Consider the following 14943-nt stretch of genomic DNA (forward strand, 5'->3'; position numbering starts at 1 on the left):
CAGTATCAGCAATACAGGTGGAAATGGGAGAAATGCCTTTAAGGATAAGAAGAGTGAAGTTAATGTTGGCATTAACAACATTGCGTAAACCTTCAGGGGCATAGTGATAGTCATCCTGCGAAAAGTATTTTAAAAGACTGCTGGGAGCACAATGAGTCACATAAGTTTTGGATGGATTGGCGATGTTAAAGCAGCAAGTATAGGTTTGAATCAAATACAGTATTGCCCCACAGTTCCAATCTCGTCCATTCCACCCTGGTTATTCCATTTGCCAAGGGTAGACCTCAATATACAAAAAGAGTTGAAGGAAAAGAAAGAACTACCAGTATGGGGCATAGTCCAGAATTATTTTTGCAAGATATCACTCAGACTCAACGATCATATTTACAGATGGCTCCAAAGATCCAGAGACTGGGCGTGCAGGGGCAGCAGTTTATATCCCAGTGAGTAATACACATATAAAGAAAAAGGTAACAGACCATGTGTCAGTATGCACCACAGAGTTGTTGGCATTGGTGTTGTCATTGAAATGGATAGAGGAGAAAGAAATACATAATAGTGTAATTGCATCTGACAGCTTTTCAGCATTATCGAGTATACGATCAGGCAGATCTTCATTTAGAATGGACATAATAAATGAAATATTTCAAATTTGATATAAAATGCAAATCAAAGGCATAGCTACTCGTTTCATCTGGGTTCCTGCTCATGTTGGTGTGGAGGGTAATGAACAGGTGGATATTTTGACCAAACAAACGAAATGGGTCTGGATGCAGACCGCAGGCAGGGGGCGGTTCATATAAGGGGAGGATCCTATAGGGGGCGTTTCCTAAAGGGTTATGAGCCCCGCCCCCACGTATTTCTTAAAGGTATATAACGCTCTGTTTCTCATTTATTTTAATGCTTTGAATGAATCATAAAGGAAAAATAATAATTATAATTAATTTGCATAAAGAATGAAGAGTATACAACCCACAGAGATTAATGAAATGAATTGACCTATTGACAGATCATAATGAATACAGAGTCAATTTGATAGTTTATCATAACATAGGATACATTAAACTCATAAATTGTAGGGATATCATTTTTTACTGTTTGTGCAGTGGTAGTAATTATTATTCAAATCAATGACGTTTTATGGAAGATATTGCTGTATATAATTTAACAACATGAGTAGAGGTTTCTGTACACCTAAAATACTGAAGTTGAAGTTACTGTCCTGATTTGTATCATTCATTTGTTTATGTTGTGTCTGGTGGTAAGATTAATTAATGAATTAACGTATTTATTATTTTTGAAACATTACAATACACATCAAATACTAAACATGAAATGTATAGTACATACCAATACATTGTACAAAAGAAAATATATACAGTAGCCTACATACAAAGACGAAAGTCTTCATTAAACATAAACATTTTATTGGGTATAATTTGCATTAAAGATATGCCATAAGCTTCAGGATAAAAGGAATTGGGTAAGTGAATTATTAATTATTAGAAAGGCAATCCCTAAAAAATGGCTCCTGCTTCGAAATAATAGAAGCAAAACCCAAAGCTTACATTGACAATGTACACATGGCTCTGACAGGATGTAATTGTAAAACAATATACAAGCAGACATCATACTGTACATACAGACATACTGGGAAGCTGTGCTTCATAGTCCTGTTCAGTAAAGCAAGCTCACACCCTACATAAGAGAATGGAGACACTTGAGTCCTACTATTGTTGAATCCCACATCAACTAGTTCATTTATGAGCATTAATGAGTTCTTATAACTATAATTATACAGTGTTATAAGCTGATTATAATACATTATAAGAATGTTCATAATGCATCAGACATTGGGTGCATCACAAGTATTAGTGTATTACCACTTCATTTATTATGCTCTGATTCTTCCTCTGAATAAGATTGCATTGACAATGTATACATGGTTCTGACAGGATGTAATTGTAAAACAATATAAGCAGACATCATACATACAGACTTACTGGGAAGCTGTGATTGACAAACAGCAAGTCAAATAATGTATGGCAGCTACAGACAATTTCTCCAGAGGGTCAATTGCCAGAATTCAATTTTCAAATATTACATGACATTCTTCCAAATATGTAAAACTGGTACAAATGAAAGCTTGTCCCTACTCCTCTATGTGCTGTTTGTTTGGTCACAGAGGAGACAGACAATTATGTTTGTTTCATGTCAACTCAAGTTGCTGCCCTTATCTTGTCTCTGTTCAAAGTGGAATTTACACAGAAATAGCCAAATATCATTCTGGGTCTTAAAAAACCCCATAGTGAAATATATAGCCTAGTGTAAACCTTATACTAATAATAGCAAAATTGTCCATCTACAAAACTTGGATGATATTCAAAGATGACCAACAAAAGTTGTATAAGGCAGACAGTGTTTTTTTCTTTCTGAGTTCATGTTAAATATCAAAATTGATCTTTTGGTTGATGAAGTCAGAGATAATGAAATCTTGGCACATATTTTGTGGTTGCTGAATTAGAACACCCAATAAAATGTTTATGTTTAATGAAGACTTTCCTCTTTGTATGTACTATATATATTTTCCTTTGTACAATGTATTGGTATGTACTATACATTTCATGTTTAGTATTTGATGTGTATTGTAATGTTTCAAAAATAATAAATACGTTAATTAATTAATTACTGTAATCTTACCGCCAGACACAACATGAACAAATGAATGATAAACATCAGGACAGTAACTTCAACTTCAGTATTTTAGGTGTACATAAACCTCTACTCATGTTGTTAAATGATATACAGCAATATCTTCCATAAAACGTAGTTGATTGATTTGAATAATAATTACTACCACTGCACAAACAGTAAAAAATGATATGCCTACAATTGATGAGTTTAATGTATCCTATGTTATGATAGACTATCAAATTGACTCTGTATTCATTATGATCTGTCAATAGGTCAATTAATTTGTCTTCTCTGTGGGTTGTATACTCTTCATTCTTTACGCAAATTAATTATAATTATTATTTTTCAAAGTTCCTTTATGATTCATTCAAAGCATTAAAATAAATGAATAAACCCTTTAGGAAACGCCACCTATAGGATCCACCCCCTTTAGGATCCTCCTTGCTGTGGTCTGCATACAGACTCTATTGAAACAAACACTCAGAATATGAACACAGACATATAAGTTCCACTTAGCAAAGCGGAGGTTAAAACATTCATACAGAAATATGCAACATGGCAAGAACATTGGGACCTTACTTAGTAATACAGGAAGACATATTTATACAATTCAAAGGTATGTGGGGGATGAAAGGAATGTGGGGTTTAAAAGAAGGGAAGAAAATGTAATTTCTCGGATGAGAATAAGTCATACAGGTCTCGATCATACATTAAATATAATTGGAAAGCATCCAACCGGAAAGTGTATACACTGTAGCAAGCCAGAAACTGTTGAACATGTTTTTTACTGCATTGCAGGAAACATAGTACTCAGAGAAAAGACCAGACACCAGACACTCAAGAAAGCAAAACATCATGAGTTTTCGCAATCAGGGCTGTTAGGGAAAACATCAGGCAATATGTATTGTGAGATTATTGTGTTTCTAAGAGAAATCGATACATTTAAAATAATAGAGTTTTGGTTGTTTTCTTTCTTTTGTTTATTGTTTTCTGCATAGTTTCTTGTCCACACTCCAGTCCAGTTGGTGGCGGTGGCACCTACAAGTTGGTTTGCCAACCGCCAATAAACACAAAAGAAGAAGAAGAAGAAGAAGAAGAAGAAGAAGAAGAAGAAGAAGAAGAAGAAGAAGAAGAAGAAGAAGAAGATTGAATCGATTGCTCTCGTCTGGCTGTCACAGCGTCGCTCTCTGATTGGTCCACATTCCATGGCGCCAAAACAGCGAAGAGGAAGAGTTGAAAACACAACAGGAGAGACCTCTGCTCAATATTTTGATTATATAATTTGGCATAAAGCTACTTTTGGCCTAATTTGAGCACAAAATGGACACACAGTCATATTTACCAGTAAAACCTGGGGTGGGTATGGAGGAGAACTTTTTGTCTCTCGACGATATTTTGCTCTCACATGAGAGACTTCCTATCCGAACAGAATGCAGCTTCCCCCGGCTGGGATTCCTGGAGAAGTCGAGTGACTCGCACGACATACCGGAGGTGAGTAAAGCTCTGAGGAAAATGTTGCCCTGATCGTTTTTAATGTTCATTCAAGGTATTTAGAAATAACTAAGTAGCCCCAATAGAGGTGTGTGTGTGTGTGTGTGTGTGTGTGTGTGTGTGTGTGTGTGTGTGTGTGTGTGTGTGTGTGTGTGTGTGTGTGTGTGTGTGTGTGTGTGTGTGTGTGTGTGTGTGTGTGTGTGTGTGTGTGTGTGTGTGTGTGTGTGTGTGTGTGTGTGTGTGTGTGTGTGTGTGTGTGTGTGTGTGTGTGTGTGTGTGTGTGTGTGACTGAGTGACTTTTGGTACTTTAAGTATATTTTGATTCTAATACTTGTACTTTTACTTGAGTAACATTTGTATTGCAGGACTTTTACTTGTAACAGAGTATTCCTACACTCTGGTACTTCTACTTTTATTTGAGTACAAGTTCTGAGTACTTCTTCCACCTCTGGAAAGAATGTAATGCCTTTAAAGCAGGCATGACTGTCATTACACACGTCCCATGATTACACTCACAATAAACAACAACAATCAATAGCGAGGACACAAATCAGGAAACTAAGATAGAAAAGGCTAAAACTTGAAATGAAAACTAATAACGCTTCACGTTGTCATTGTCATGACAACTTTAGTGGTTACATCACAGTTCATCGAGGAGTCCAGCGGTGACATTACAAATAATTGAGCATAATGAAATGTGTTTGGTGGTCCTTATCTGTTGGCTGAACTGATTCAGAACACTTTACACTACAGAGGAGGCCCCCTTCATAAGGCTGGTCATTATATATAAATTGATATTATATTGGTACCAGGATATGAGATTAGATATCGTTAAGTGTCTTTTCCTGGTTTTAAAGTCGGCATCACAAAACAGACGTAACCTATACAGCTGCACCCCAGGGAGAAGGGGTCTTCACAATGACTCCCCCCTCTGAGGACTCTTTCTGATGTCTCAGGGTACAAAGATGGAGCTTCCTCTGTGGCTGTCGAAGGGTCTGTACGAGAAGAAGAGGAGGGTGCTGTCCGTGGAGCTGCCCAAGGTGTACAGAGAGGGCTGGAGGACCGTGTTCAACGCTGACCCCAACGTGGTGGATCTGCACAAGATGGGGCCCTACTACTACGGCCTGGGCTCCCAGATGCTGCACTTTGACAGCCCAGAGAATCCTGAGATCGCACAGACGCTACTGCAGGTGAAACACTCACACTCACACTCACACACACACACACACACACACACACACACACACACACACACACACACACACACACACACACACACACACACACACACACACACACACACACACACACACACACACACACACGGCCTGTCACGATAAATAATTTTGTAGGACGATAAATGTTCCTGGAAATTATTGCGATAAACGATAATATTGTCGGCACCATTGTAAGACCATTTTAGACCACTGACATACTGATAATATATCATAATAATTCTAGTACATCCTTTCAAACAGAACATTTATTGAATATTCAACATTGCAAATGAAATGTGAAATAATATTAAAATATATAAATGATATATAATAAATAAAACAAATTAATTAAATTATAATAAATTAATTAAATCACACACAACCAAAACAATAAATTAAATAGACTCAGGCTGGAAAACAGAGCTCTCAATCCATCTATCTATCCATCTCTATATAGATGGATAGATAAATATATATAAATATATATATAAATAAAACAATATGAGCACACATTGTCTGACAAGCAAAAAAAATCTCCTTAAAACAACAGTCATGTGTACAGTCCACTGTCCATACAAAGGCCCAGATGCCTCAACAGGCCATATCCAAATCTGTTTTTCGAAGTTTTCGAGCAAGGAACACCAACATGTTTGCATTGCCGGGCAAATGCATCTTTGATTGTAAACTGTCGGGAAGGTGGGGGCTCTCCATCTCCAGCTGCCGTGTTTGCTATCAGCTGGGAAAACGGAATGGAGTGGTTGTGTTTTAGGTGTAGTTTAAAATGCGTGGTATTGCCTGCTTTTGTCGCTACCTTTTTTGAAGAAATGCGACACACCGCCCGGCTCATTCAAGTCCGTAGGTTGGCCTCGTTGATTTGGCTTGAATCCAAAATACTGCCACACCGGAGAATCGAGATGTGTAGGTTTTGTAACCAATTCCATTTCACTTTAAATTCCCCGCGAGTAAGTCACACGTTGTCTCCCGCTTGTCGCTATATTATTAATTTCGCTGCTACGCTGCTGTACGTGCACACAGAGTGTACTGACCTGGCTGTGTGTCAGCCCCGCCCCTCACAGTGCGCATGGACGGCAGCCACAGCTCGTCTGGCAGCCACAGCGCTCCTAGCTAAAATGCTGGTCACATCCTTATGTAAACAAACACGCATGTAAACGGCAATTTATCGAGCTCAGAAAAGTCATCGAGTCCATTTTTATCGTACGATAAGTCAATTTATCGATTATCGCGACAGGCCTACACACACACACACACACACACACACACACACACACACACACACACACACACACACACACACACACACACACACACACACACACACACAACCCGGTATTCGGTATGAAGTGGTATACCGCCCAGCACTACTACTTAATATTAGTTTGTTATGCTTTGTATGAATGAGCTTCATTGCTCAGTCTGACAGCCGTAGAAAGGAGGACAATGCGCTTACAGAGATAAGTCGCACACTCACCGGCAGCAACATCCAGGGTCCGTCCGGCCAATCCGCTGAAAGCAATTCACTTCTCTGTGTTTGTTATTATAGAAACGGCCAAAACAAGCTTCTTATCCAATTTGCACAGGAACTTCAACAGCTCTTTTCTGAAAAGTAAAAAAAAAAGTGAAACTTGAATGAAAGGCAGGGACATTATTTGGTAATGGTGGAACACTTGCCGATATCATGTTCATGCATCGATAAACAAACGATATGCGGTAGGCAGGCAGACAGAGCTATTGTTTAATTGTGTTTTATTAAACATGAAGTCAATTGAAACAGGAAGAATGTGCTACACAGAAAGTGGATAATCTTCCTTTCTTTTTTGTGAGCTACATGTGCATGACTGTATGTCAGAGGGCTTCACACTTTCACAAATCCTTTCATACCTTACTCAGGGGGGATTAACAGCATTACAACAGTCAAGGTACAGTCCAGATTAAAGGCAAAACTTACAAAGAATACACAAGCACACATTTATAAGTCCACTTCCCAAAAGAAAAGCAGCATTTTAAAATAAGAAATCCAATAAAAGTCTTGAAGGAGCAATTATTACCTTTCCAACGTTGCAAATAAGCAGTGGCTGTGATGCACACAGTAGGGTTTCCGGCATATAACAACATTCATTTTTACTTAGTTTTTTCCTGAGAGATAAACAATAACATGCTTTACAAACTTGCAACACCCTACACCCGTTTTCAGTTTCTCATTCACAATGTTTTGCAAAAGAAGTCAGATTCACAACTGAACAGCCAGTGTCATTCCAAACGTCACAGCTAGAGGGAGCAATCGGATCAGAAACATGGCGGCCTGCTGGGTGTCTGCTGCAGCTGTTACAGGCAGATGTTCTCTAATCTCACACACACTATACGACTTCTCCCAACAAGGTCATCACACACTTAAAGTGGAAAAAGTGTCTGTCTGGTGTTAAAAAACAATCATTAAAGTAACCAGCTGGATATCGGATCCCCATTTCCATGTGATTTATTATTAAAAAAGAACCAAATCAGTAGAAACTGCAGAAACTTCTAAAACATCCCAAAAGTAATCATTCCAAACATTTGCTGGTGCGAACTATGATTTCCATTTGAATGCAGGTTTATCGACTATATGCCAGCTGTACTTGTCAAATGTTAGAACTAGCTGAACACAACTTTGATGTTTTAATATTTGTAGGAATATTTTGAGAGCTGGTTTTCCCTGAAGGCGAGTAACCTGAAGTTATACCTATCTGAAGTTTGACATATCAAAGGTTTTCCAAACTAGGTCAGTCAGAAGAGCGCCAGCAGGCCTCATGTACCTTCATTAACTCATCGCGATCACTTTCACTGGTACTGCACTTGCATTGGAGACATTGATCATCTTTGCATCAAATCTATATTAAAAGGTTTGTAGTGTTCTCTTGAGGTTCTATATGTAAAGTTAAGTCTGTAGACCAGGGGTGCCCAACCTTTTTTGAACCGAGAGCTACTTTTAAAGTTGCCAGTCTGCCGAGATCTACCAGTCCAAATAGAGAGTCGTAGCCATTACTGACAGCCTACTACCAGGTAAATACACACTTCTACTTGTATAAAACTGACCTTTGTACGATGAATACTTCATAAAATACTGCAGATCCTTTATCTTACCTCTTTCTAATCTACACACATACAAGTATTTAACTGAAGTTACACAACAATGTTGTTGATACAGAGTTGGACTTTATTCACACGTCACATACTACAGTGGGTAATGTTTTCAAGAAACATTGAACATGCTGCCACATATGACACAGGAAAAAAAGAAAAGACTCTGAACCTTTTCTTTGCCATTATTTAAAAATAGTGTTGCTACAAAAGTATAAATTAGGCTTACTAATAAGACAACTCAGATCTGAAGCTACACAGGAAAAGTGCAATAAAAAAGACAAATTAATAGAATCAAACCCTTTTTTTGTTGCATTTTATTAGAGTATAAAAAGAAATGCCTTTTTAAAATAGGATGCAAGCAACACTAGTTTCTTAACCTGAATTGATAATAGACTATAATCAATTTAAGTTTGCATTCTTATACAATTTTTTACAATAATTATAATGAATAATTTCAAACAAACTAAAACTTACAGCTGATTTAATAACGGTATCTATCTTGATTTTTTATTATATCAAAAACCTGTTGAAATGCTACTGTTATTTTTACTGTCCCCCAAAAGCGCGTCGGCAGCCTCCATGCTTCTTTCACAACTTCGCCGTCTTTGAAAGGCTTCATGTGTTTGTTGGGAGCGTAGGGAAGAATTAGGAGGACATTCCGTCTCGTAGCGTTTGTGCACTGTTTTGAAATGCCGCTCCTAAATTACCCTTCTTCGATAAAGCCACGCTCGCATTGCAGATGAGACAGATGGACTTTGAATTGGAATAGATACAAAAATAATCATCCTCCCACTCGGAGTGAACATTATATATTTTAGGCTTTTTTGCTTCTGCCATAATTGGGGTCTTGTGTGTGTGCTTACTGTCACTCCTGTTGACACGGACAACGTCAGGGAAATAGTGCCCACTGCCCACCAGCCACGCCCCGACACATGGGGTCACGCCGGCCAATCACAAAGCTTTGATGCGTTCAAGTGCATTATTCTGGCACAGGAAGATTATGTTATAGGACATTAACGATAAAACAGAATATTGTTGTTCTATTTTTAGACACATCTCGCGATCGACTGGGAATCTCCCCGCAATCGACTGGTCAAACGTGATCGACTGGTTGGGCACCCCTGCTGTAGAATATGATTCGAAGACTAGAATATCTCTGTTTCTCCACAATTCTTAATTCAATATGGTGTTTTAACAGATATTTAAAACAAAAGATGCTTCCTGCAGTTTAAAACATGCACTAGTCCATATTTTGATTTCAATTAAAATGTGAATTGTTCAGCCCTAACCTGAATACTCCCTCAGTACCCTGTATGTGTGTGTGTTTCCTCCCTCTAACTTGTGTGTGTCCTTGCCTTTGGTCCAGACGTTCATCGGGCGCTTCAGGCGGAACATGGACTCGTCTCAGAACGCGTACAACGAGGACACGTCGGCGCTGGTGGAGCGTCTGGACTGCCTGGAGAAGGCTCTGTTCTCGTCAGGGCAGAGTGGCCTCAACAGCTTCCAGAGCTGGGAGAAGGGCCGGGCCTCGCAGCTCACCGCCTCCAGCCTGGTGCTCAACTACCGCAAGAGGAAGATCAACGACCTGCAGCCCTGACCCGTTTCAGTCCTCTCTGGCGCCTCCTGTCATTTCCTCTCCCACAGACAATCCCCCTCCCCCATCTGACCCCTGCTCTCCAGGGTGGGACGCCCTCCCCCTTTGTAGAGTATACATAATATTTATTTTGTCACATTGTACACGTCATCTTGACCATGGCTGCACCACTTGGAAAAACTGCGATTATGACTGGTCGCAAATCCTGACAATATTTTTAGAGATTTAACTATTTTGCATCGTTACTCTCAATGTTATTAAAACATATATTAAAATGATCAAGGTGTTATTATTTTTGGCAGGAAATCTCTGCAGCTCCTCAATACCTCATACTACTGCTGATAAAACTGCTAAAAATAGAATTCTAGAACATCCTTAGCCAGTGTTTCCCCAACCATTGTCTTGGGGGGGCGTTATTGATCATACATGGATTTAAGTGGAAAAAGCCTAACAAACATGATGAAGGGGTGACGGGCGGGGTAGCTGCCTGCTGAAGTGTTAAATGTGGGTCAGAGGGTAGACAGCGAGAATACAGAGGTCACTGCTGATGTAAATATTGACCACGTCTCTGAGCTGTGTATTGATCCTGATATGGGATTTCATGACACACAGAGGCACACATGTGTTTACTTTTAGAAACAACAATGAATATTTACCCTCGTAAGTACTGGGGATAATTTTTTATCAGCAGCAAGAAAGAGGTTCACCTGTGAAAGCCAAAGTCAATCTGCTGCACATAAATGCATTTTTTGCACTGTTTTAGATCAGAATCAGAACACTTTATTAATCCTGGGGTTATTGGGTTTATTGACAGTTGCTACAGTTTAAATTGAAATTAATAAAAGGTAAACAAAAATACAAATACTTTCAAAAACATTAGATGTTAAGTCAAAATGTGTAGATTATGAGTATTAAGAGTTCAACCTTGAATCATTTTGACATACATTTATATCAAACATGTTTTAACAGTTGTGACCTCTGAGGGAGTGCAGAGCTCCCTGCTGCTTGTGGTGGCCGACAGGTGCAAACGCACTACAACAACCCAAAGCTTCGGAAAACGATGCAAATATAAAAACACATGCAATTACCGAACATCTAAACCAACTTGACAATACGTTTGCAGTGTTTACAAACAAATTAAAAAGGGATTCAAATTGCTGGGGCCGAGACCGGAGCGCTGTCCCCGTTTCCTTTTCCTGGAGAATATTGGCTTGGAAATCACTCAAATTAGAAGCGTGGCTGCTTCTGGAACGTCCACTAGTTTGAGAGCATGGAGGGAAACTTGAAGCCGACCTGCTGCAGTGTTTCCTCTTACAACGTGAACCATGAGAGCCTTGGGATCTTGATGCTGCCTTCTGCTGTGGTATTTCAAAACCATAGTAATTGGGGGCCGTCTATGTCTTTTGGTTCTAGCCACTAAGTCATAACTAATTGGCTTTGTAGGGGGTTTGGCTAATACTTCCAGAGATAATGATGACAGAATTTAGTGCTCTCGATGAGAATTGGCAATATGGGTTCAGGTGAAATGCTAGGCTCTGTTTGATGAGGAGGTGTGGATGGCCTAGGGCAGTGGTACCCAACCTTTTTTCCCAAGAGCCCCCCCAAATGACTCCTGTTGGAAGTTGCCCCCCCCCCCCCCCCCCACACGCAACAGCGGTAATTAAAGTTTGAAAGTCTCAAAATGCTACAACTACTGTCACAAACTGGATGAATGTGAAGTATTTTGTTAAAGGAGGATGAAAGCCTAATTAGAGCACTATTGGAGTGACTTTGATGGTTATTGGACTCAGGATTAATTCATTTGGATTCCCGCTGTATGATTAAATTGAAGGACGGCGCAAGTGGAAACAATTCACAAAGGGATTAAACTGTTTAAAACACATGCTCAAAGTAAGCCGGATTTTGCCGATGTGTTTATGTGGATTCAAAAGTCGTAAATAATCTAGAAAATGGAGGAGACCGATCTGATCGGAGCAACTGTCCTCCCCTGTGATCTTTGGCGCCCCCCCAAGGGGGGAGCGCCCCCCAGGTTGGGAACCACTGGCCTAGGGGATGTTGGAGACAATCCCTGGTTAGCCTCATCTAAGTAGAGCTGGGTTTAGTCTGTAACTCATTGGGAGTCATCCAGGTTCTCACTAAAACGAGCCTGACCTCCATTGTTGGGTCTGCACGCCATCAGTCGCTGAATCAGCCATAGTGTGGCTCAGTCTCCGGCTCGAAGGGCCATTTTGTTGGGGATGAAGTGTTCAAACTGGAGTCACAGACAACCAGGAGACAAGAGTTGCAATTTTCCTTGCGGAATTATTCCGGATAATTCAGTTGTCAAGATGGTTGCTTTTGCCAATGGTTTTAGTAAAAAGTTGAAAACAAACTAATTACAGCATTTGCACATTTAAATAATACTTATATTATTTGCCATAACTGATATGATGCCATAGAGAGGCGAAGTCCCGCCCATCTACTTCCGACCCATGGGACCCCGGAAGCGGAAAATTATACATTGACGTCAATGGAGAGAGAAAAGTCATCTTTCGATCCCGTTTGAATTGTGCCACGAATGACACATATGATGTTTGTCAAATTAAAAGAACATTTTGCAAGTCAAAAAAATAAAAATGTGTCCTAAAACTGTGAAGTTACAATTTTTTTTTTGTGAAACCGCTCAGTGAACTACAGGTCTCTGGTCTCGCACAATACGCATCACCATCACAAAGATGGCTGTCACGTTAGTAAATTGCACCTGTTTCTTTCAGAATGAGGCGAAAAAGTATAAAACGAGGTAAAAATCACTACAAGTCTGGGCATGTTGAGAGCTGTACATACACGAAAGGACCGCGGTGAATTTGGTTTTAGGTTGGATATTCGACGGACATTCGCGGAACCGCCAGCAGCGTCAGTTTCCCGGACCCGTCAGCAGCGTCAGTTTCCCGGACCCGCCAGCAGCGTCAGTTTAACGGGGAGATCTTCTCCGCAAAACGAGGCTTTCATTTAGGGACCATCAACAAATGACTTTTACAATTACACAAGAAAAATGTTCTTTTTAATAAATCGACAGCTTCTCGATCATGATGCGAATATGAAGCAAATTCCCTCCAGAGCATACAGTTATTGAACACACATTTTAATACTTTAAATACGTTTTATTAATAGTTTTGATGGAAACATTTAATTATTTCTTCAATAACTTCCAGGTCATGTGACCTAATCACTCAAAATCAATGTTGGGTCAAAGAACTACATTGGCTAAATAAGACACACCTCTTTTTATTGCATTTTAATACTTAAAATATTTTTATATTAATATTTTAATGCGAAAATGAGCTTATTTCTTCAATACCTTCCAGGTCATGTGACCGATTCACTCAAAATCAATGTTGTGTCAAAGAACTACACTGGCTGAATAGGACACACCTCTTTTTATTGCATTTTAATACTTAAATAATTTGTATATTAATATTTTGATGCAAAAATTAGCTTATTTCTTCAATACCTTCCAGGTCATGTGACCGATTCACTCAAAATCAATGTTGGGTCAAAGAACTCCACTGGCTGAATAGGACACACCTCTTTTTATTCAATTTTAACCTTCTAAATATTTTATATGAATATTTTGATGGAAAAATTAGCTTATTTCTTCAATACCTTCCTGGTCATGGGACCGATTCACTCAAAATCAATGTTGGGTCAAAGAACTACATTGGCTAAATAGGACACACCTCTTTTTATTGCATTTTAATACTTAAAATATTTTTTATTAATATTTTAATGCGAAAATGAGCTTATTTCTTCAATACCTTCCAGGTCATGTGACCGATTCACTCAAAATCAATGTTGGGTCAAAGAACTACACCGGCTGAATAGGACACACCTCTTTCTATTCCATTTTAACCCTCTAAATATTTTATATTAATATTTTGATGGAAAAATGAGCTTATTTCTTCAATACCTTCCTGCTCATGTGACCGATCCACTCAAAATCAATGTTGGGTCAAAGAACTACACCGGCTGAATAGGACACACCTCTTTTTATTCCATTTTAACCCTCTAAATATTTTATATTAATATTTTGATGGAAAAATGAGCTTATTTCTTCAATACCTTCCTGGTCATGTGACCGATCCACTCAAAATCAATGTTGTGTCAAAGAACTACACTGGCTAAATAGGACACACCTCTTTTTATTGCATTTTAATACTTAAAATATTTTTATATTAATATTTTAATGCGAAATTGAGCTTATTTCTTCAATACCTTCCAGGTCATGTGACCTAATCACTCAAAATCAATGCTGGGCCAAAGAACTACACTGGCTGAATAGGACACACCTCTTTTTATTGCATTTTAATACTTAAATAATTTGTATATTAATATTTTGATGCAAAAATTAGCTTATTTCTTCAATACCTTCCAGGTCATGTGACCGATTCACTCAAAATCAATGTTGGGTCAAAGAACGACACTGGCTGAATAGGACACACCTCTTTTTATTGCATTTTAATACTTAAATAATTTGTATATTAATATTTTGATGCAAAAATTAGCTTATTTCTTCAATACCTTCCAGGTCATGTGACCGATTCACTCAAAATCAATGTTGGGTCAAAGAACGACACTGGCTGAATAGGACACACCTCTTTTTATTGCATTTTAACACTAAATATATTTATATACATTTTTTGATGGAAAAACTAGCTTATTTCTTCAATACCTTCCAGGTCATGTGACCGATTCACTCAAAATCAGTGCTGGGTCAAAGAACTACACTGGCTGCATAGGACACACCTCTTTTTATTGCATTTTAATAGTCTA

At 38.8% G+C, this 14943-nt stretch overlaps 1 protein-coding gene and 1 long non-coding RNA gene across 2 annotated transcripts; one reads left to right on the forward strand and one right to left on the reverse strand.

Annotated features, from left to right (window-relative positions):
* Positions 1-1444: 1444 nt before the first annotated feature.
* gins3 (GINS complex subunit 3) lies at positions 1445-10412 on the forward strand. Its single transcript, XM_079685563.1, has 3 exons — positions 1445-4185; positions 5142-5375; positions 9907-10412. Exons 1-3 carry the CDS (start codon positions 4015-4017, stop codon positions 10135-10137), a joined length of 636 nt encoding a protein of 211 aa, XP_079541689.1. The 5' UTR covers positions 1445-4014; the 3' UTR covers positions 10138-10412.
* LOC307041949 lies at positions 5387-10033 on the reverse strand. Its single transcript, XR_013808950.1, has 3 exons — positions 9896-10033; positions 6892-7019; positions 5387-6653 (listed from the first exon to the last, which is right to left on the reverse strand). It is a non-coding gene; the product is annotated as an uncharacterized lncRNA (long non-coding RNA).
* Positions 10413-14943: the final 4531 nt, after the last annotated feature.

Source organism: Notothenia rossii (genome assembly GCF_949606895.1).
Source record: "Notothenia rossii genome assembly, chromosome: 5".
Classification (NCBI taxonomy): Eukaryota; Metazoa; Chordata; class Actinopteri; order Perciformes; family Nototheniidae; genus Notothenia; species Notothenia rossii.

Excerpts from the sequence above, each read along its gene's own strand:
- gins3 (XM_079685563.1), top strand. The coding sequence starts at position 4,015 with ATGGACACACAGTCATATTTACCAGTAAAACCTGGGGTGGGTATGGAG. Across the intron at positions 4,186-5,141 it reads ACTCGCACGACATACCGGAG|GGTACAAAGATGGAGCTTCC; the intron begins GTGAGTAAAGCT and ends CTGATGTCTCAG. Across the intron at positions 5,376-9,906 it reads TCGCACAGACGCTACTGCAG|ACGTTCATCGGGCGCTTCAG; the intron begins GTGAAACACTCA and ends CCTTTGGTCCAG.